Raw genomic sequence first — 23,794 nt, forward strand, 5'->3', positions numbered from 1 at the left:
TTAATAGATAATATTTTCTCTAGGGACTTAACACTTGCAAGAGCCAGATAATTATTTTTGTTTGTTTTTCTTTTATGATAAATGGTTACCTACACAGACATAAGAGCTGGGTGATACATTAAATATTTAGCTACAATATATTTGCAATGATTTTGCTGATGATATAAAATTAAGCAGCATTGTAAACGTTGCAGTGATTTAAATGCACTTTTTATTTATTAACCATTAAGTTTCCTAAAGAGCATGCTATTAGTGTTTAATAGCATCTCTGAGATGCTAAGTTAAATTTATTCCAAGTAGGTTCAAACGGTCCACTTAAATTAATCAATTCAAAACTTATTCAACTATTCCTTCGCATTATAACTCAAATACTGTGTGGCATTTGTCATATATTAAAATGTGTTAGTAAAAATGAAAATGCATCTTAACATTTGCATGCCTTGTTATATTGTGCAAATATACAAAAATTACTGAATTATGAAAATAAAATTATTTCTTGAATTCATGTATTGAAAAACTGTATGAATTTTATGTATGAAAGATTTTTGTAATATTTTCTTGCACTAAATGTCTACAAAGACCAAAGAAATTGTAAGATATAATTTGTAGCTATATTGTCGAGCCCTTATAGACAGGTAAGTATGCTGTACACACTCCACTTTCACAAATCTATCTCCTAATTGTATTCTACTTTCATTCTATATGTCCTGTTTTTTTCTTGCACTTTTTCTAGTTCAGTTTGGGTGAGTGCAATGCTTCCTCTTCATAATAGCTGATATTAGGTGAAAATAAACAGACAATATACCATATACTACAAAAGCTATGTGTGTCAGGAAGTATTTATTAATTGTATTTGGAGTCTAGGGGGGAGGAGGAAGGAGGGTTTAATGGGAATGATCCATTTATAACATGAATATGAGTCAGCAAATCCATTCCTGCTGACTGCAAATTTATATTGTGCCTGTTTGGAGCCTCTTTTCTACCTGTCACTTGAGCTCTGACTGAATGAGTATCAGCATTACACGTTCCAGATATTATTTTTAATTTATAAACTGGGAAGGAGACGTGTTCTTTCTTGCCAGATGTGGATAGTAACTGGCAAAACAAACAACTTGTATTTGTCTGCAGATTAATCTATTAAAGAGTGCATATTTATATGTTGGTTGATTCATATATTAATTCTCATACATCAATATAAGGGAAAAACACTTTTGATGCCTTACTAATTAATAATTGACACATTCTTTGGAAACACATGCACATTATTTGTTATTACTATTTTACACATTTTAGAATAATAGTAAATCAAAACTACAAAATCGCACAAATTGAAGAATGGGAATTATGAAACGACAAGAAAAACAACAGGACAATTACATTTTAGCTACTTTTAGATTTATATTTTTAGATTTCAGCTCTAAACAACCTGGGCATGCTCTCAACCAACTTTACGGTGAAATGTCCTGGGATGCTTTTTAAACAGTATTGAAGGTGTCCAAAATGCTGGTAACTTGTTGGCTGCATTTCCTTGAATCTGCAGTCCAACTCAATTAAGTAAAGGCCTTAAAAATGCTTTAAGATCAAGAGAAAGTATGTTTACATTCATGTCATGAACTGTATATTATTGTAAATTTAAAAAAAAAATCTTATACTCTATATACCGCAGGTGGTAAAGTCCTCTATTTAGCACAATTTGTAAAGAGTGAGCTATTGCACTGCAAATATCTTTGTAATATTTTCAATTTTCCTCTCACTGAAGCACACGCTCTCATTGACTCTTCAAAACCCAAAGACATCGTCCTTCAACATGGTGATGAACTCAATTTATTCATTGCAAAAAAAGGAGCGTTCTGCTGAATTTGTATTTCTGAGGGAAGCTGATGAGGAGGGGGAGCATTCACTATATCAGAGGGTAACATCTCAACAATGGGAATGCCACAATGATGAATGAGATAGAGGTTTTAAGGCTGGCTGCTTCAGATGCAGATACATCAGCAGCTGTACCTGCCTCGAAACATTATTTCACTGATTACGGATGCAAATATTGTGTTATAATGGCCAATAACTTTTGCATGTGCAATTACTGATGTGCTCATATCTTCAAACATGCTGCTTGTATTTTGTAAAAACATACAGATTATTTGCATATGAAATGTTTTGACAGCTTGACAAAACATCCAATTGCCTGATTGTGCCCCGCAAAGTGCTCTTGCAAATTATGTTATTATCACTCCCCCTCATGTTGTCAAAACCCATGTGATTTACTTTTTTCTGTGGAACACAAAAGGAAATGTTGAGCAGCTTCAGTCCTTATTCACTTTGGTTGTATGGAAAAGTTAAAATGGATGTGAATGGTGACTGAGACTGTCATTCGGCATGATTCAAATGGACTATGTTTATTATGGCTGTTATTTGCTGAAAATTTTGCAATGGACACTTGCTTGACATCCATGGTCACCATGTGCTTTTATTGAAGAAAAAAAAAGTTGCAGTGGAAGTGAATGGTGACTGAGGCTGCCATTCTGCCAAGACTTGGAAAAAAGTGCAGAAGTCTTATGAAATACTTTTTTTGTGGTTGTTATTCACTGAGCATCTTGCTTGACAGCCATGGTCACCATTCACTTTCATTGTATGGAAAAAAAGATGCAAGGTAACTGAATGGTGACTTAGGCTGTCTTCCTGTTAATCTTGTAAAAATAGAGCATGAGCCATATGGACTCATTTTATTATGGTTTCCTAAACCACTGAAAGTATTGCCATGGTCACTATTCACTTTTATTATATGGAGAAGCGCAGCTTGGACATTTTGCTCTGAATAACTCCTTTGAATGCAACCCATGTCGCATCCAGTTATCTCGAAGCAGACAGATTATCTCTTTCCTTGCAGATGAACACATCACTCCCCTAATGGTGTGTGTATCTGTATCACATGGACCCTCTCAGTTAATACACCCTTCCATCCAACGCTCAAAACATTAGCTAAAAAAGGGCAATGAAAACTGAAAAAAAATCAATGTCCCACATATAGAACATGAAGTAGAGGCAAAATGTATTTTCATACATGAATATGCTATTGAAAGCGCAAGTAAATGTAGAACATGAGACACTACATGGACAATGAGGGTTTGTACTTAAGCAACACAAAATTAACCACATTTAAAGGAATAGTTCACCCACAAATGTATATTTTGCCACCATTTACTCACCCTCACGTTGTTCCAAACCCATATAACTTCCCATCTTCCATTAAACACAAAACATGGACAACTTATAGCAGTTTGTCCATGATAGCCCTTGCAATGCAATGAAAGTGAATGGTGACCACAAATGTCAAGCAAGATTTTCAGTGAATAAGCAATCTCAAAAACTTGGAAAATACTGCACAAGTCATGTGGGCTACTTTTATGGTGTTATTTATTTATTTATTTGGAATTTGACAGCCCCTGGTCACCATTCACTTTCATTATATGGTAGAGCATCATGAACATTCTGCTAAAGTCCTAATTTTTTGTTCCACAGAAGAGAGAAAGTCATACAGGTTTTGATGACATGTAGGTGAGTAAATGATGACAGAACTGACATTTTTGGGTCATTTTGGGTAAACTGTTCCTTTAAGAATGATAAAGCAGATATAAGAGAGAGCTGCAGTATGACTTTACTTGTTGGCAAATAATTAAAGCGTAAATACGGTAAGGTTTTCTCTGACACAATTGCTTTAATTAGATAAATACATACTAATCAGCTACTTTATGCAAATCAACTCCCCAAGCAGAACACAGCATTACTCATAATATAAAATCACTATGGAAACCTTCAGTGCTTAATTTATGTTCACTTAAGTATTGAATTAAATCCACCAGTCTGACTTCAAGTTAGACTGATGCAGTGTCATGTTCAAACCTTCTTCAAAAACACTTTTCACTCTGGAAAATTGAAAAGCAGGATACGTTTATAATGCTGGAATATGCACAACAAATGTGTCACAATGTTATAGCTTTACTCAATTTAGATCACTAGATTGATTTACTAGACATCAATGTTTTATCCAAGTAACTGGATCAGTGTTGCTCACCAGTTTATACATGTACTCAGTGAATCTAAAAATGAAATTGTCACCCTCATAAGTACTGTGGACATTTAAAGATAGTGTTTTCACTGAGCTGCGGAGTGGGAAGGAGCTCTATCTTACCTTGGTAATTGCAGATGTCTCCCACGCTGTTCTGACGCGTGATGTGATGCCAGTAAGCGCTTCGCGGAAAAGATATCGACTTTGTTAATGTGCTCTCGTTTGAAAGAGTCTGTGAGGCAGAGCAGAAAATCATTGGGTTACATTGGTTATATTCCAGTCAAATTACTCAAAAAAGGCTTACATTGAGAGGATTTCAAAGACAGAGCCCAACAACCCTCCATTATCCGTTTTGATCATTAAAGTTGACAGCTGGCTGTGAAGTCATTACAAGCCTTTTAAAAGAAAGAAAGAGTATCATTTATCACAGTATTTAAAGACACTTTGTAAATTCAAACAAATGAGACTTTGCATGCAGATGTTTATCTCCTTTTTTTATATATATATATATAAATTAGATCATTTGTAGGATCATTTTAGGTTTTTTTCTCAGTTATTTTGTCTTATATATGGAATATATGTAAAAATTGTAATCTGGGCAGTACTAAATCTAATTATTTTTAAAATATGATCTTGCTGATTCTGTCAGCAGTATGTAAATTTAAGAGCAGAACTGTTTTTTAGTGCAAGAAGCATTTTTGGCTGTGGGTCTGTATGCAAGATCTGAGAGGAGGACCATATGGTCAAGTCTCATCAGCTTCCACTAAAGGCCTTAGAGATTACAGAAACATAATCACTGCCAGTGATCCAGTAACACAATTTAAATGGTGCTGAAAAGATCATACATACCAGGCAGCTGAACGATTCATCGACTTCAATAGGTTCAGAAAGGTTATTGAGAAAGCCATTTTGGTCTGAAATTTACCGGTAATTTTAATGATAAGTTAATTATAAAATTGGCAAGGTTTGCATCTACATTTATTCATTCAGCAGATGCTCTTTATCCAAAGTGACATATAAATCCCTCAAGGTATAAATGTTTTCAGTATGTCAAGATGTGTTCCCTGGGAATTGAACCCATGACCTTGGCATTGCTTGTGCTGTGCTCTTCCAGTTGAGCTACAGGAACTAGCAAGATCATATTTCAAGGCATGTTAGATTGTAACTAATCTTATAACACCAACTGTCTGAAAAGATCCTGAAAGTATATAGAATAAATTTGCCAAAATAAGCAGTATAGAGCAGAGAACACTGTACAGACCACTGTATTAGACAGTGAAAGGCACTTGACTTGACCTTTCATTTCCAGTTTGATAAATTAAATGGATGTAATTAAAACCACATTTTTTTAAACATTATTTGATTGGACAGCAAAAATAAAAAAAATGATATAATTATTTTTATAAAAATTAGTGCTGTTAGTCGATCTTTTTTTTTAACCGCGATTAAGCTCATAATTTTTTTGAGAGTGCCTTCCACAAGAAAAGCACTAAAATATCACCAATTCGAGTAACATTAAACGTTGTGTGGAAATTTGAGTAATTGAAAGAACTAGTTTGCCCATAGATTGCATTTTCATTGTAGTGGGCATTAAATCTCTTAAACTGTCCTCCTCCACAATATGAATCTGCCAGTAGACTGTGACTACCTGCTTTTTTACAGAAATCATGAAGCTGCGTTCATGATTCGTGTCAGAGCCGCTTTGAACCCACCATGAAAAGCGCTTCCAGACAAAAACGTCTCATTCAGCATTTTGGTGATAGTTAATAATTGAGATGCTTCTATGTTAATTAAAATGCACCTTACAAGTCCCATCTGTGCTTGTTTTGTACATCATACAGTGCTAAGAGCTCCTTTCTCCATAATTTTTTCACTGACAGGGAAGTGCTGTCAGAGATTCTTTTATTTACTAAGATAACAACCACCGCCCATAGAATGTCAATGGGGCTGCCTGTTTGTGTGCATCAATGTAATGACTCCGGGTGGACACATTACAAAGGTTCTGCCAGTCACACATGTGTTAATGCTGTATTAAAGTTAAATGCGTTAATTGCGATTAAGAAAAAATAACCTGTTAAACTTTTTTAATGAAATCACATGCGATTATTCTGACAGCTCTGTTAAAAATATTGTTAATATAACCATCTTTTTTCCTTATAACATGACTCACATGCAACAAGATGAGGTCATGCAAAAACAATGTGGTTAACATTCAACCTACATTTATGCAAAATAATATTTATGTTGCTCATTGTACATATTGGGGCTGTTTTCTGGTGAAATAAACACTAGTGACACTACAACAACAATTACTTTTATTCAATTTCACACAAATCACCAGTGAAATGACAGATAAACACTTCATTTTTCAAAACCAGGTATTTTTTTAACTTTTACTTAAATAGTATTTTAATGGATGAATTTACATTTTTCTTAATACATTTGTGTGGTATCTGTACTTTTACTGACGTATGGAAATGTTGTACTTTTTCCACCACTGTTTAAAACTTGTTAGAGTATTAACCTTCAAAACCTTTTATATTTGAGAGAACATTTAACTCGCTTTTAGCGCCACACAGTGGACATATTACCTTGGCTCTGCCACAATATGTTTAAGGAACCACGCAATGTCATTTTGCAAACATGTCGCCACAGTCACGTATTTTTTATGAGATTAGGCTGGACATTTTTGGAATGTGGAATTAAGCCTAATATTTCACTTAATATTGAAATAAAAAACGATAGGGAGTTTCTACATACACAGCGTTCAGTAAGTAGTAAGCTAGTACTCCTTTCTGAAAATAGCCCATTTGGAATATCGGAAAGAGGAAGTTGCAAGTGTGGAATTTTGGGATGTGTAGTTTTACCGTACCTGTGAGCTCTTCTCCATTTCTATCATCATGCGTTCATGTTGCTCGGCAATGGACAGTGTAGCAGAATGAACTCTCTGATAAATCATCTCCCCTTCTCTGGTCTGGAATGTAAACAAGCCCTCACCTGTATCGCACATCCTGTAAGAGTACAGCATACCCACATCAATGGAACAATCATTGTTCTACCGGTTTCAGTCACTCACAATCGCACTCTTGTTGTAATACAACATCAGGAAAATCAGACCTTTTCTATCAGGAAGAAAATCGCAGACTTGAGTAAAAATTCACATGAAATTTATTTGATGAATATAAAAAACTTAAATTTTATGTCTATCTTTGGCGTAGCCCCATATGGCAGTCCGAAGAAGTTGTACTCGGAACCATAATATCCTGCCAGAGATAGGAGGCAGGGGGCGAGGAGTCTACCACCGTGCTGGACAGGACTCAACTGGTGGCGGTGGGGTGAAGGAGGTTGCCATGTTGGCACACTGAAACAGCAATGTGAAAGATTGTGAGCAGGCTTATAAAGCGATAGCTGACAGGTGTAACCTAGCCAATGGTGCAAATCATGTACAGCTGTGAATCTTCCTGCTAGAACTATGATGTGCTTACATTTCTATCTGAATATGCTGCACAGCTCCTGGATCAAGCTCTGGTCATTTCAAGACTGGACTACTGTAATTCCTTGTTGGCTGGCCTCCCAGCGAACACAATTAAGCCACTGCTGCTGGTCCAGAATGCAGCAGTGCATCTGGTCTTCAATCAGCCAAAAAGGGCTCATGTCACCCCACTCTTCATTTCACTTCACTGGCCACATCAAATTCAAGGCTTTGACTCTGGTCTCTGCGATCTATGAATGAGCAGCGCCTGGTGGTCCCATCACAAAAAGACTCAAAGTCTATTTCACAATCTTTCACTTTCTCTGTTTCACTGTGGTGGAATGAGCTGCCAACAACCACACGATCTGCTGATACCATCTCAACATTCAAGAACCAGCTGAAAACACATCTGTTCCATGAGCACTTAACCAATCCACACTAATTGCACATACTATTAAACTTAACTTGCACTTACATTACACACAAAAAAAAAAAAAAACACTTCAGTCTCTTTCTTCTGTGCTAACACCTATACTACTCCAGCCACCACTTGAGAGCTTGGCTTTGAATAAAAGCGTCTGCTAAATGACTAAATGTAAATATAATGGGCGGAAAAATAATAGAACACTTTAAGGGCTGCCAGAAGTGAAATTGAAGCCTATGTTAAATGTTGAGCACCTTCCTGAATCAGCTCATCAATACTCAGAGCAGCAGCATCAGGAATATTGGATTTAGGATGAAAACATCTTGTCGGACAAAGGCACTCCAAACTAGAGTCAAGCGAAGTTCACGCACCTCCCAGACTCAAACGTGAACCATGTTGAGTCTCTGCCGTATCTCCTCAGGGAGTTGAGCGGCCACATGACCAGCTTGACTCTGGCATTGTGGATGTCCCATAGGTAGATGTTCTCATGGGTGATCTGCATTGTGCACTCTCCGTAGATGTCCAGGTTTGGGGTCGGCATCAAGTAAACGTTAAATCTCTCTAGAATATAATAATTAAGAGTTAAGTGCTGTAGACCAGGGTTTCTAAAACAGGAATTTGAAATGCATATTCTAAATGAAATAAAATAAAAATGACGACATACCAAGATGTTGTGAAAAGGTATAGTATATTTATTGAAAGGCTAACACTACAATAAACATGAAATGGCATTCACAACCCATTTTACATACATAATGTACAATTTTTCATAGTGAAACAAAAAGTAGCACAAGACTTGATTTATCCATCAGGAATAAAAATTGGATTGTGAAAAGTGGGCACTACATACCAAAATGGAGCCAGGTGGTTCGAGAAGATGAAAAATAAGAGGGATTTTTGATATCAACCAAAAACTAAATTTGTTTCTGAAGTGTACTATGTTTTTACAATTTGATAAAGGATTAACTTTTATTTTTTATTTGGAATAACATGCAGTAATGAATTTTGCACAATTTCATCAGGATTGTGCATTAAAAAAGAAAATTGTACTTTCATATTGACTCAAAATCTCAGGGGCCAAATGAGGTAAATACTGTAAATCAGGGGTGCCCAATACGAAGATCGCGATCTACCAGTCGATCGCAAAGGCAATGCTGGTAGATCGCACAAAATTGAAATGTACTTTCGTTAAATTTTAATAAAAATAAATATAATGCCTTTCCTTATTTTAGTTTCTGTCTGACTTGCACTTGACGAGGAAATATTGACCAGGCGAGATTTTTGTTTATTCAGTTGCCATAACAACTAGGTTTGCGCATACTCGCTTTCCAAGGGCTTCTGAGAACAGAGCGCGAAATTGCGATGATACTGCCCGGATTATGCAAAACTGTCTGATTCCATTCAGTGCAAGTCATCAGAATAAGTTAAATGCCCTGGCTATTGTATTCTATTGTGCTGTAGGAGTTTTGGGTTTAGTTTTAAACTGAATGATATCAACATTGAATATTATTATATATTGTTTTCTTAAATAGAAGATGAATTCCATGTAGGGATACATGCAGTAGTCCCAACAAGCAGTGTTTTTTAAGTTGGTAGATCTTATTGAGTTGGTCATTTAAAAGTAGATCATCAGGCAAAAAAGTGTGGGCACCCCTGCTGTAAATGGTAATAGGAGTTGCCAAATGGTAATCTCTGTTGCCAAACCAACATAAATTCAGGGAAATTGTTCTGACATCTCATGTGAAAGAAATTTGTTTTTAATAGGGTAAACAGTTTCTTTAACAAACCTAAAAAGGTCAGCGACTGTTGTTTGATTGACATTTCTTCTAATAATAATTAAATTTGCTTTACAAATGGGCAACCACTCTGGAAGTTTAGTCCTCTTATCTATCACATTTACACAGATATAAATGGCGCTTTGGTAAATGCAGCATTTATCTGGGCAGCTGAAAGATTTGTCTCTGCCTAAAGATGACAGGAAATTAGAGGGTACATCTGGAGATCTGTAGACCATTAAAATAAAATGATTATTATTTTTCTGTCACACTATTTCCCTTCTTTCAGATGTGGCTCATGCACAAAAGTCAAAAGAGTTTTGCCATAAGAGTCGCAGTGGGAAAAAATTATGGCGAGTGTTTTTGCAGACAAACATTGCTGGAGTAACCACACCATCTCAATTAGCTCCAAAAAGACAGGGGTGCACAAATAACACAAATTAATAGTGCCTAATTATACCTAATGCTCCAAAATAAACTATGTGTCTCTCTAGAGAATGAGGCAATGTAATGTGTGGGCTATTTTAGGGATTGTGAAAATTAACTCTGATTTAATTATCGGAGCGCGCTGTTTGAGGGGTTTAATTGAAGCGCAAATGGCAAATTCTCTGCGCTTAATTCCTCAGCTGTCAGTGGCAAAACCATCATTTTGCTGACCTCCAGCTGATATAATCATACACACTCGTTATGAAAACAAATCAACATTTTCCTGTCATTTGATTTTAATAAAAAAAAAAATTATGATCGCTCTGTAGAGTGCCTGCCATTGCTTAGTGCTTGAATGGTTAAACAGAACTCTGAGATTAACTAGTATTGATTTTCTAAATTGTGTTTAAAAAATACACCCACAAACACTCACACAAACAAGGACAGGCTTAAACTCCTGTCCAAGACCAGCTCAGACTACAACAATCTTGGAGAAGATGCAGTTGCTTTAAAAAGTAGTGGTTCTCAACTGGTGGATTGTGACCCAAAAACCGACTGCAGCTCTAATCTGATAGGGTCACTGACAGCAGGGAAATACATGCTAAATGCAAATAATAAAATGCGCAATTGTGCATAGTTAACATAAATAAGCTTGTCAAACTTTAAAAGGGAGAAGAAAATCTCTGTATGTACAATCAAAGTATGTCCAATCCATATATTCAGAAGCGATAAAATAGTTCAATAGGTCAGTCCTGTTTTACTATAAATTCTCCTCTCTGCCCAGTGGGTGGTGATATGCACAAAGAATGTGATTCGCCAAATACATATGAAGAAGAATGTTGAAGTGGAGATTTATAGTAAAAAAATGACTTAAATATTGATCTGTTTCTCATCCACACCTATCATATCTCTTCTGAAGGTATGGATTTCTCTTCTGAAGGTATTGATTTAACCACTGTTGTATGGATTCATTTTATGCTGTCTTTATATGCTTTTTGGAACTTCAAATTTCTGGTCACCATTCACTTGCATTGTATGGACCTACAGTACAGAGCTGAGATCATTTTCTAAAAATCTTAGTTTGTGTTCAGAAGAAGAAAGTCTTACACATCAGGGATGGCATGTGGATGAGTAAATGATGAGAGAATTTTCATTTTTGGGTGAGTATCCCTTTAAATTTGATTTGTGCTGACCACAATGTGTTTTCTGTGGTGAAATATTGGCTGCTTATTCTTGGTTAATATTAATGTCATATACTAAAACATTTTTTAATAAAAATTGTATATGTTAACATTAGCTAATGCATTATGAACTAACACAAACTAACAATGAACAATTGTGTTTTTATAAATTAACATGAACCAAGATTAATAACCCTGTTAAAAAATATTGTTTAATGTTTTTTTGTTCATGACACCTAATGTATTTTATTAATGCTGATAGATTTATTAATAACAAATAGAACCTTATTGTAAAGTGTATTCCAATTTTGGTATTGTGCTAGCTGGGTTGCCACTTGATGACCCATGTCAAATCTAATTCCTGAAGCAAAACAAATTGAGAACTAATACATTTAAGAAATTTAACCATTTGGTAACAAATGTCCTCATTCATTCTCGAAGACAACACCAACAGAATATTGTCACTCATTCTATTAATTGTTTTTTGCACAAGTGCACTGCACATTAATCCTGCTTTTCTTCAGCGCCTTAATCTCATTCATCTCTATGACAAGCTTCATTATGGGCTGATGCTCTGATGCAAGGCAGTGCCCTTTAGTGCTTAGTGAAGAACCTTGGCCGAGCAGATCATTTATAAACATGAGAACAGACCTGGAGGGACTGTGTTTAACAAACACATTTTGTCCCTGAAATAGAATCATTTAGGGAGTACAAGAGGAAAAATCACCCAAAAGTCAGTCTTTAATTGGATACTGACCGTTCTGTTCCCTCTGCACGCCTGCTGCTAACAAGTCCGGTTCTCCCAGGCTGATGTCATTAAGTCTGCTACCCAGGCACTCCAAACACAATAACTTCCACCACTCCTCAGCATCCAGCTCTGTAAACACACACATCCATATCATCAGGTTTACATACAAACATACAGTTTGTCTGGAGAGCAAACAGGAAGCCAGAGGAAAACACATTTAATCGATTTAGCACTAATCCAAAGAAACAAGCACTTCATGAACAGTAAATTATTGATGGATGTTTTCTACTCTTCGAAGAACCCAGGATTTATATGAATGAACACTAATGTTTCCAAAACAGAAGTCAAGAGAATTGAAAGCAATCAATTGTCTTTTCCTGATACAGAGGGGTAAATACATTGGCAGACAGAAAGATAAAATAGACAGTCAGACAGATAAAGTGTCACACAGATAGTCAAGTTCATATGTGCAAACATACAGGTCCAAAATTAACAAATGCCAGTCACCAAATGCACTGAAAACCCAAATAAGTTGACTCAACTTAATTTATTGTGTAAAATCGTTCCCTCAATTGAATTAAGTAATGGCATCTCCAAAACTTGTGTGATTAAGTTCACTTAACTTGTTGATCATATGGAATTAGTTTAACAATTTCAATGATTGTAACTAGATACAAGTAGACTGAACTCATATTTTCTATTTAAAGGTGCACTCAGTAACTTTTGTATTTATGTTATCTTGGACTTACACTGACACCTAGTGGCATGGATGCAGCATAATTTAAAATCAATAATTTTAAGTTTCAGATGCCTTTGTAGAAATGCAATATTCACAATCAGTCATGATTACAATAACCAATGTGTGAACGTGTCAAATAACAGGACAGTTACTGAGATTAAGTGAGTATTATTTGGCTGGTCATGTGATTCTAAAACAGTTTTTAAAGGTTACTGATATGACTGTAGTCTTAATTTTAATGTGAGTGGTCATGATTTCATTGCATATATTGCAAAATTGCAATTCATGTCTTTATGAAATAAACTTTTTTAATGAGGAGTGCACCTTTAAATGTTGTTGTTTCTAGTTAATAGTTTTAACTGAATGGACTCAAGGTTTTTAGGTCATACAATAGCACAGCATAAATATTGAAGATTATAACTGATTCTAGGTCAGTCATCAAATAAACTGGTTTCTTCACAGAAATTCATAAACACCTGTACTTCAGTTGCACATGCTCAAGGCTAACTGAGATGGTGTTCAACTTGATCACAGGGGACACAGATTCGTCCTAATGGTGACATCACACCAAACAACTATTTGCAACAAAGCAACAGAAATAATACCACAAAAGTGCTAAAAGGAGTGGACAAATGATAAAATGTCAGATTGCGATTCATTTGAAAAATATTGCGATTTGAACTGCAATTAGCTAATGTTCCCTTTCGTAGGATCTCGAGCTGCATATTCACTATGGGACACCACCTGAGTGTCACGTGGTCTGAAGCCCTTATCCAATCTTACAAAATTATTGGCTGATGGCGCTTAAGCGGCACCCCTAGGGTGTCAAATTTGTCTAAGCCTGTGTTTGTTTCTAGCTACTCACGTCGAAGAGAGGATAATTAATTCTCCCTTTTGAGTGGCGAACATGTGAGCGAACATGTGAGGACGTGAGCAGTGCTTTTCAAGGATCGCAATTTCTCTCCATGAGGCATTACCCCCACTTGTTCCAGTTCCACAGACTCCAGATTTGGAGCTCCAAGTGCGTGAGCCTTTGGGATTTCGGCTTTGTGTCTGACAGGATTGGAGTGCAAACGGACATCGGATTCTTCCTCATGTTTGTTGCCCTCCCCTGAGCAAAAGCGCAAGTCTCATTGAACATGCTCGGAGGCCTCGCTCAGCAGCCATTTTCTGACAAACAAAGCAAGCGAAAGAGATGCCATGCGTGTCTTGAGCCGTCGTCATTAAAAACACTGTATGAGAGAATTCCTCTTTAAAAGGGAACAAATTGGCCCCTTTGTCCTTACTGTCTTTTTCTGTGTCTTTTTGGGAGAATGCACATAAATAAGGCAATGGAGGAGCAGCCTCAGCCTTTCTTTCTCTCCCCTCCCTGTTAGAAGCGAACTGCTCACTGCGGAGGGGATCATGCATTGACTGGCACATGAGGGCTTAACCGGGTACTATACGTTGTTCCCCCATTATATGCCGGGACCAGTTTAGTATCTAATATCTTTTTCAGTACACCAATCTAGCTCAGTTTCCCCCATAATCTACGCTGGCAAATGAGCAATTCATATTTTCATCTTGAGTATTGATACTGCCTCCATGACCAAGGGTCTTGGGGCACACATAATATAACTCAGTGTACAATAAAAATAGGTCTACACACGAGCCTGACAGGCTTGCTGTTTAATGAAGGATCAGCCCCATTCAGTGAATGAAATTGGACCCTATAAACATATTCTCATAAAAATACTGTACAAACTGTTTGTCTTCCGTTTGCCCTTCAGTCAGTATCGGGATGAGTTTGTCACTGTACATGCCTCAAATGTCCAACAACCAAAATATGGTTCAGTTTTCTCCCCGTAGCTTGCTGGGGAATAACCATTAAAAAACACTTCACAAATTCAGCCTCTGTCTCCATGACCAAGGGTCTCGAAACATACATAACAGAATTCGATGTTCATCAAGCACAAGTGTACAGTGGTTTAAATCTATGAAGGCATTAATGGGGATGGAAGGAGATAGGAGAGATGTGGTGTCTCAGGATTATAACATTTTGCAATATAAGTGTGACACCTTGGCTAAACATTTAGCTTCTGTGTGGGATCAAGTGATCCACACTTCTCCCTCTGAAGATGTTATAAATAAGCTGTCAAATGGAAGAATACCTCCCCTGAGTATTGGGCAAGTTAAGGCTAGACTCTGCAAAATGAATGCAACAAAGGCTGCAGGTCCTGACTGCATTCCTCGTGTCTTAAAGACTTTTTGTGAAGAACTGGCACCTGTGTTATGTGATATCTTTAACACAGGCATTTGCCATAACATTTTCCCAAAACAATGGAAGGAGGCTATGGTAAACGCTGTTCCTAAAAAAGCAAAGCCCAGTTTTCCAGCAGATTACTGCCAGATATCATTAATCAGCTGTGTTGGAAAGTATATGAAGGAATCCTCAGATATGCCATTCTGGAGGATACAGTCACAAAGATTGCACCATCGCAACATGGCTTTAAGGCGAACAGATCAACAGTCACTGCTCTGATTCAGATTCTACAATACTGGCATGAAGCTCTTAATAACAACCCCAAAATGGACATTCATGCTGTTTTTGTCAATTTTACTTGAGCCTTTGACACAACTGTCAACTGCTTCATGCTCTGGCTGACATGCATGTCAGACACCCCCTTTGGCTCATCGTAAGGAGTTATCTAAGCAATAGAGAGCAAAGTGTAAAGTGGGGTCCCCATGTGTCAAACTCCTATCTAATTCCAGCTGGTGTTCCCCAAGGGAGACTTTCATCCCCTCTGCTTTTTGTCATCTGTACAAACAGCTTGGATACATGTCTGCCTCCATCTGTAATCCCTGTGAAATATGCTGATGATCTAACAATCACTGAGATTCTAATGGGATCCCTACCTGGCCACAGAAGGCCTTGGATTCAGTGGCAGATTGGGGACAGGAATTTTCATTGGAAATTAATGGAGGCAAGACAATGGATATGTAATTAGTGCCAGGAGAGATAACAGCTTCCCCCCTCCTCCTCCTCCTCTTTTTATTTCTGGTCATGTAATAAAAACGAGTCTCCACCTTTAAATTGCTTGGAGTTCAAATTTCATTTGATCTGTCATGGGATACCCACATCAAGTATATAATTGCAAATTCACGTCCAAGGATCTACTATCTTAGTTTTGCAAAGAGAGCAGGTCTCCCACGCAATGTTTTAATGCAAATATACTTTTGGACTTTTATACGGCCAGTTCTTGAGTATGCCAGCCCAGTTTGGGGTGGACTGCCTAAAGGACTCTCTGATGAGTTAGAGAGAGTTCAAAAATGCTGTTGTCGAATAACAGGTATCCCGACTTCTTCTCTCCCATCATTGAGAGAGAGGCATGATGAGGCCACCACATACTCAAGGACAGTTTATCGCCATTGAATAGCTTCCTGCCTGTGGCCCCAACATCCAATTATTCACTTCATCGACATATGGAATATGTTTTGCCCAGGAGTAAAACAAAAAGACATGAATTTCCTTTTATTCCTTGTGCTCTTAAAACTTTTTATAAGTGACATATATGGTACTTGATGACTTGACTGAGATGTTTTAATGCATTTCAGGTTGTGCTGGCCAATAGAAAAGTTAATTGGTCTTTTATTTTATGTGCACTTAAAATGTTTTATGAATGGCATGGTTATGATGCAGGATTATGTGATGCATTTCAGGTTGTGCTACTAAAAGGAAAAGTAAGTGTTTCAGTTCTTTTTTTTCTGTGCTGCAATATCCTGCCTTGTCAAACTTTAGATAAATAAAACAAAACAAAACAAAACACACACAGTGAGCATAAGCACCACACATTGTCCCCCCCATAGAGAATGCTGGGGCCTTTGTGGTGAACATGCTTGCTCTCAATTCCCTCCATTTTCACAGATTCTTCTTCTTTCTATGCTAGGGAAGATGGTTTATCTGGCGTTTGCTGCTGTAAATACATTCAGAGGGACCGCTTTTTATTATCACCTGATCGAATTCGTCCTTTGTCTCCATGACTAAAGGTTTCGAGACATGCATAACAGAATTCAATGTTCATCAAGCACAAGTGTACATAAAACATAGCGAACAGAAGCACCACACGTTATCCCCCCATAAAGAACGCTGGGGCCATTGTGGCGAACCAGCTTTCTCAAATAAACATTCCCTCCTATGTTCATACACTTTTCCCTGTTCAAAATACTAGGGAAAAGGTTTATTCTGTCATCGTCCCTGCTGAAGATAAATTTTGCACTGGCATCACACATTTTCACAAAATGCTTGGATGCAGCATTGATGCCCTAGAGGCCTCAAGGCATCCATCTTTTGAAATATCTCAATGATTGGTTGGTGTTAGCCCACGCTGAGAATTTGGCTGCCCAGCATCAAGGTGTCATTCTCAGCCATTTGAGCAATCTAAGGCTGCATGTAAACCTAGACAAGAGTGCTCTGTTGCCAGGGCAAGTTTATAGGAGTGGAGCTGGACTTGCATGTGATGCAGGCGTGCTTGTCTCCAGCTCGCGTTTCAATCATTATGCCAGTGTCTAACAATGTTCAGAGTGGGACGCTAGAACATTTCACAGACTTTTGGGGCTCATGATCGTGGCTTCCGCTGTCATATTAGATCTGGTTTGATCTGTTGATGTCAATATTAAACAACTTGACGGCACTAACATGAGCATAAGAGACCATAAGCTTCTTACTTTTATTATGACTGTTTCACCTACTAGATCATTAAAAAAACATGTCATCAATTTTAGTAATACTAAGAACATTGATTTTGATTGTGACGAGGAGGGTGAGGCCAGGCCGTGAATCCCCATGTCCGGCCCCCGATTGGGCTAATCAGCCAAGGAGAGGGATAAGGCCAAGCCGGATGTGGCAGTTTGGGAGAGAGAGAGCCAAAAACAGCTGCCGTTTGTGTTCATGTGTCTTTTTGTTTAAGTTCCTATTAAAATATTACTTTGTTAATCCATTTCCCACCTCCTCCTTTCCAATTTTATTCCCACTGGTGCTGAAACCAGGGAAGGAGGAGGGATGTACTGCTGTCCACCGTAATGAGCAGTCGGGCCAGCCACCAGAATGCAGAGGTGTCGGAGGAACAGCTGCCATCTGTGAGGGGAGGAGGGGCTCACTTTCGGCCACCAGAACACGAAGGGGCGTTCCATCCACCAGGGGTCAGAGGACTCACTGCTGTCCACCCTGGGAGGAGCAGCTGACGTCCACTAGAAGAAGGAGGAGTGGTGGAGGATCAGGCGACGGCATGTGTGAGAACCGGCAAGCACATTTTTTCCTCTCTCTCTCTCTCTCTCTCTCGCTCCACCTTGCCCTTTCCCTCTCCTCTTTTCCCTCTCCTTGTCTCCCTCCCAGGTCTCGGAAGGGGGGAAGGGGGGTGTACGTCATGCTGGGGATTCCCCGGCCTGAGGCAAAGGAGGGAGGAGTGTGACGAGGAGGGTGGGGCTGGGCCATGAATGAGCATGTCCAGCCATCAATTGGGCTAATCAGCAGAGTAGAGGGATAAGGCCGAGCCGGATGTGGCAGTTCGGGACAGAGAGAGCCACAAGCAGCTGCTGTGTGTGTTTATGTTTTTGTGTCTTTTTGTTTAAGTTCTTATTAAAATATTATTTTGATTGTTCAGCTGGTTCCCGCATCTTCCTTTCCCATTTTATCCCTCTGTCTCTGAGCTCCCAATTACAAATTCTGTTGATCAGTAAAACTCTGCTCTATCAGCTATATTGGATGAGCTTGCCCCTTTGAGAGAGTGTGTTATCTGATTCAGTAAACCTTGTCCCTGGTATACAACTGAGTTACAGGCACTGAAAGCTAAAGGAAGGAAACTTTCTGGCCTTATTGTTCATTGGTTGAACACCCCAGATTGATTACCATAATTATTTTAATGTTGCAAGGAAGGATCACTATTAAAAAATCATCAGTGATGGTTCGGCTAAAATGATGTTTAAGACAATTAACAAATTACTTAAACCTATGAATGCAATTACCTGTGTTTCTATTGAACAGTGTAATACATTTCTCATTTATTTTATTAAAAAGATTGAGAATATTCACAATTCCATTGCCTCTATTTCTTCTGGTGTACATTCTCAGATTTATCCTACAAACCTCCTGTCTACTACATTTTCCAGGATTATTGCTGTCGACAATAAGTTTTAGAATCTTAAAATAAGTTATATCTATGAATTAATCAACCAGTATCCTCACCCCCTACCTTCTCAAAGGTTGTCTGTCATTCATTAGTCCCCATATTACTGCAATCATTAACTATCTTAGTACTGGGTTGGTTCCCCCTGCACTTAAATTGCAGCTCCTAAAATGCCTGGGTGTGATGGTGCTCACCTGTCAAACTACAAGCCAATCTCTATCCTCCCCTTCCCCTTCTGTCGCTCTCTCCACGTTGTGTCAGAGACGCGACACTAGGGGTCTCTCTTGAGCGCCGATATTCACCTCTGAACTATGAAAAAAGGCCAATGAGAGTTGGCAACCAGTATTTGCATGTCCTGCCCCCGGACATACGGGTATTTAAGCGGCGCAAATACGGGAGTTCATTCAGAAAATTTCTTCGGAGCCGATGGTCGTGTTTGCAGACTGCTGCGTTTTACACACTGAGTTCCTGCTATCCTCTGCTGCATGCTGTTGGATTCTACGGCGCACAACAGCGGCTTTCTCCTGTTTGCACGGCTGTGCACTTCCTGCCCCTGAGCGCATCGAGAGTTGCAGATAAGAAAGATCTCTCACGAGTTCTTTCATTCATAAAAGAGTGATTTTATTTAAGAGTAATTTCCTCTAAAAGAGCAAAAACACAGCGGCATTGAACGTCCTTTTAAGGACGCGTCTTTATAAAGATGACTTTCTGCCCCTGTGTTGTTCCTGGATGCGGTAGAGTACTCTCCGCTTCCGACGGCCACAGGCGTTGTCTCGTGTGTCTGGGCAGCGATCACACTGAGGCTGCGTTTGTGGATGGTTCATGTTCTCATTGCGAGAACATGACCATGACAACGTTGTGGTCGCGGCTTGCTTACAACCGTAAGCATGCCACTCCAGCCGCCCCCCGCGTCGCTCCTTCTTCCCACGGGATTGAGGACGATGCGGCTGGCGATGGAGGCGATTCAGGGATGGCAGCGGGTGCAGCTCCGCCGGGTATGCCCCCTCGGACCACCCACGCCCCGGCACGCTCGTTGACTCCCGTCCCCGCTCGAGGTGGCGGCGACTCGCCTCACAGCCAGTCTGCCTACCCTCTTGCGATGGAAGCAGATGAGTTCGCCGCGACATCGGAGGGCGTGGGCTCTGATGCTGAGGGCTCCTCTGGGCTGCCGCCTTCGGGCTTGCACGCCCAGGAGGAGGCCGACGCACAGATGTCCGATATGCTTTCCCGGGCAGCCAACAGTGTGGGTCTGGATTGGAACCCTCCATCCTCCCCACAGCCATCACGGCTGGACGATTGGTTCTTGGGCGTTGGGCGAAGTTCACAGCCTCGCCCCCCCGGTTCCTTTCTTCCCGGAGGTGCATGATGAGCTGACGTCTTCGTGGAGAGCACCCCTCTCCACTCGTCGCACCGCCAGCTGCTCATCCGCCCTCGCCACCCTCGACGGCGGAGCGCGCCATGGGTACACGGAGATCCCCCAGGTAGATAGAGCTGTTGTGCTCCACTTATGTCCCAGAAGCACTACCACCTGGCGGGGCCGCCCTGTACTCCCTTCCCGGTCCTGTAGAGCAACATCCTCGCTCACCGCGAAGGCCTACAGCGCTACCGAACGCGCCGCTACCGCCCTGCATGCCATGGCTCTCCTGCAGGTCCACCAAGCCAAGGCACTTCGCAACATGCACGGGGGTGGCCCTGATCCCGACATGCTGCAGGAACTGCGCTCAGCGACCGACCTCGCCCTGAGAGCGAAGAAGGTCACAGCGCAGGCACTCGGGCAGGCGATGGCCACTCTGGTGGTCCAGGAACGTCAGCAATGGCTGGACTTGGTTGAGATGCGTGAAGCTGACAAGACTCGCTTCCTCAACGCCCCTGTCTCCCAGTTCGGCCTCATCGGCGACACCGTTGAGGACTTTGCCCAGCAGTTCTCCCTGCTGAGGAAGCAGACGGAGGCCATTTCGCACATCATGACACGCCGCAAGATTGCCGCCACGGCCCAGGCCCCACCTGCCCGCCCGCCGAGGGCGTCCTCCCGCGGCCAGAAGACCTTCTGCTCCGCCCCAACCTGGGTCAAGCTCTCAGCCCCGGCGTCGAGCAAACCGCAGGAAGCGTACGCCCCCTGCCTCACGGACCCCTTCGAGGACCCGGAAGGCTCCCAAGCGTCCCTGAGACAGCGGACCCAGAGGACAAGAAGTTAGCTCCGGAGGTGGTAAGACCACTCCGTCCCCCGGTGGAGGGCCGGGAGGAGAATCTTTTGTTTTTTCATTTGCCGCACCCCCTGACGGGGGCTGCGGTACCCAAATTCTCAATAAAAGAGCTATTTCCTTTACCTCTGGGTCACATGGCCCGCAAATGCCATTCTCAAGGCACTGTGCTTTCAGGCCTCAACAGTCTCGGCGCCCAGGATGCGGCGCTCCCGCCCTCAGCCCCACGACTGTTCCCCGGCCGGCCAGTTCAGATGAGTCCAGAGGACGCCAGCATCAGAACTCCTCCTCAGTCATGAACCCGCCCCCTGCCGGGTGCGCGGAACAAGGTAAGTGCTTTGAGTTTATTCACAGCACCAGAGCCTCGGGATGCCATAGTGCCTCCCGACGCCACGTTACCTGTTTCCGCACCGCTGCGAAGCCCCGCCGGGTACGTCCAAAATACTTGTCCCCTTGGTGCCTAGCACAGAGCTTAGAGGCATGGCTTTCACTGCCCAGCTCGTCACGGTGGCTGCACCGGACCATCCGACTCGGTTACGCAATTCAGTTTGCCAGGTCTCTGCCCCCCTTCGTGGGCATTCGTTCCTCCGCAGTGCACGGCGAACATGCCCACTCCCTGCGCGAGGAAATAGCCACCCTTCTAATCAAGGACGCAATAGAGCCTGTCCCTCCGAACGAAACGAAGAAGGGTTTCTACAGCCCTTCGTTGTACCCAAGAAAGGCGGCGGCATACGACCGATCTTGGACCTGCGAGTTTTCAATCGGAACTTGCCCAAACTCCCGTTCAAAATGCTTACCCAGAAACAAATTTTATCTGGCGTCCGGCATCTAGATTGGTTCGCAGCGGTAGACCTGAAGGACGCGTACTTCCACGTCTCAATTCGCCCTCGACATCGACCCTTTCTACGGTTCGCGTTCGACGGCCAGGCGTATCAGTACAAGGTCCTCCCCTTCGGCCTGTCTCTGTCCCTCGCGTCTTCCACGAAGGTCGCAGAGGCGGCTCTTGCCCCACTACGAGGGCGGGCATACGCATACTCAATTACCTCGACGATTGGCTCATTTTGGCCTCCTCGCAGGAATTACTATGCGCACACAGAGACCAGGTGCTCGAGCACCTCGGCCGTTTAGGGTTTCAGGTCAACTGGGAAAAGAGCAAGCTCACCCCGGTCCAGAGCATCTCTTTTCTCGGTTTGGAGTTAGACTCCGTCTCAATGACAGCACGTTTCTCCAACGAGCGTGCTCAGTCAGTGCTGGAATGCCTCGCTTCTTTCGAACCAGGCACCGTGGTCCCTTTGAAACGTTTCCAACGGCTCCTGGGGCATATGGCATCCTCCGCGGCGGCCGCGCCACTGGGGTTGATGCATATGAGACCACTTCAGCATTGGCTCCAGACTCGAGTCCCGAGACGAGCATGGCACCACGGCACGCACGGCGTGGAAGTTACCCCTGCCTGCCGCCAAACCTTCAAACCCTGGACAAACCTCTGCTTTCTACGGGCAGGAGTACCCTTGCAGCAGGTGTCCCGTCACGTTCTGGTTACAACCAACGCCTCCAAATTGGGTTGGGGCACCGTGTGCAACGGGCGCGCAGCCGCAGGCCGGTGGAACCGAGGCCCGCTGCGCTGGCAAATCAACTGCCTAGAGCTGCTGGCCGTTTTTCTTGCCCTGAAGAAATTTCTTCCGTTGATTCGTGGCAAGCACGTCCTAGTAAGGACAGACAGCACCACGGTGGTGGCCTACATAAACCGCCAAGGCAGAGTACGCTCCCTCCACATGTCACAGCTCGCCCGTCGTCTCCTCCTTTTGAGTCAGTAGCGACTGGAGTCACTGCGCGCCACTCACATCCCCGGCAACCTCAATGTGATAGCGGACGCGCTGTCAAGACAAAACTTGCCCGGCGGAGAGTGGAGGCTCCACCCCCAATCGGTCCAGCTGATTTGGGACAGGTTCGGCAAGGCCCAGGTAGACCTGTTTGCCTCCCAGGAAACCTCCCACTGTCCGCTCTGGTATGCCTTCACAGAGGCTCCCCTTGGGACAGATGCTCTGGCGCACAGCTGGCCCGCGGGGCTGCGCAAGTACGCTTTTCCTCCAGTGAGCCTTCTTGCACAGGTGCTATGCAAGGTCAGGGAGGACAAGGAGCAAGTCACTCTGGTGGCCCCCTACTGGCCCAAACGGACGTGGTTTTCGGATCTCACGCTCCTCATGACAGCCCCTCTCTGGCGAATTCCCCTGAGGAAGGACCTTCTTTCTCAGGGACGGGGCACACTCTGGCAGCCGCATCCAGACCTCTGGAATCTCCACGTCTGGTCCCTGGACGGGACACGGAGGATCTAGCCGGCCTACCTTCGGCCGTCATAGACACTATTAACCAAGCCAGAGCCCCTTCGACCAGGCATCTTTACACCCTGAAGTGGCGTCTGTTCGCGGACTAGTGTTCTTCCCGAGCTGAAGACCCGCAGAAGTGCGCAGTTAGGTCAGTGCTCGTGTTTCTTCAGGAGAGGCTGGAGAGGAGGCTGTCCCCCTCCACCCTCAAGGTGTATGATGCCGCTATCGCTGACCCACCACGACTACGGTAGACGGCAAGTCTCTTGGTAAGCACGAC

The 23,794-nt window shown here is 42.0% G+C and overlaps 1 protein-coding gene across 1 annotated transcript in view; it reads right to left on the minus strand.

Moving 5' to 3' along the window:
- LOC127634540 (docking protein 6-like) overlaps positions 1-23,794 on the minus strand; it is a 116,316-nt gene that overhangs the window by 28,409 nt on the left and 64,113 nt on the right. The window contains exons 4-7 of the mRNA XM_052114143.1: positions 12,102-12,221; positions 8,334-8,523; positions 6,939-7,077; positions 4,190-4,298 (exon numbers count right to left, since the gene is read on the minus strand). Coding sequence (XP_051970103.1) covers positions 4,190-4,298; positions 6,939-7,077; positions 8,334-8,523; positions 12,102-12,221 — 558 coding nt within the window. The remainder of the gene's footprint in view (positions 1-4,189; positions 4,299-6,938; positions 7,078-8,333; positions 8,524-12,101; positions 12,222-23,794) is intronic.

The sequence above is a fragment of the Xyrauchen texanus genome, chromosome 41 (assembly GCF_025860055.1).
Source record: "Xyrauchen texanus isolate HMW12.3.18 chromosome 41, RBS_HiC_50CHRs, whole genome shotgun sequence".
Classification (NCBI taxonomy): Eukaryota; Metazoa; Chordata; class Actinopteri; order Cypriniformes; family Catostomidae; genus Xyrauchen; species Xyrauchen texanus.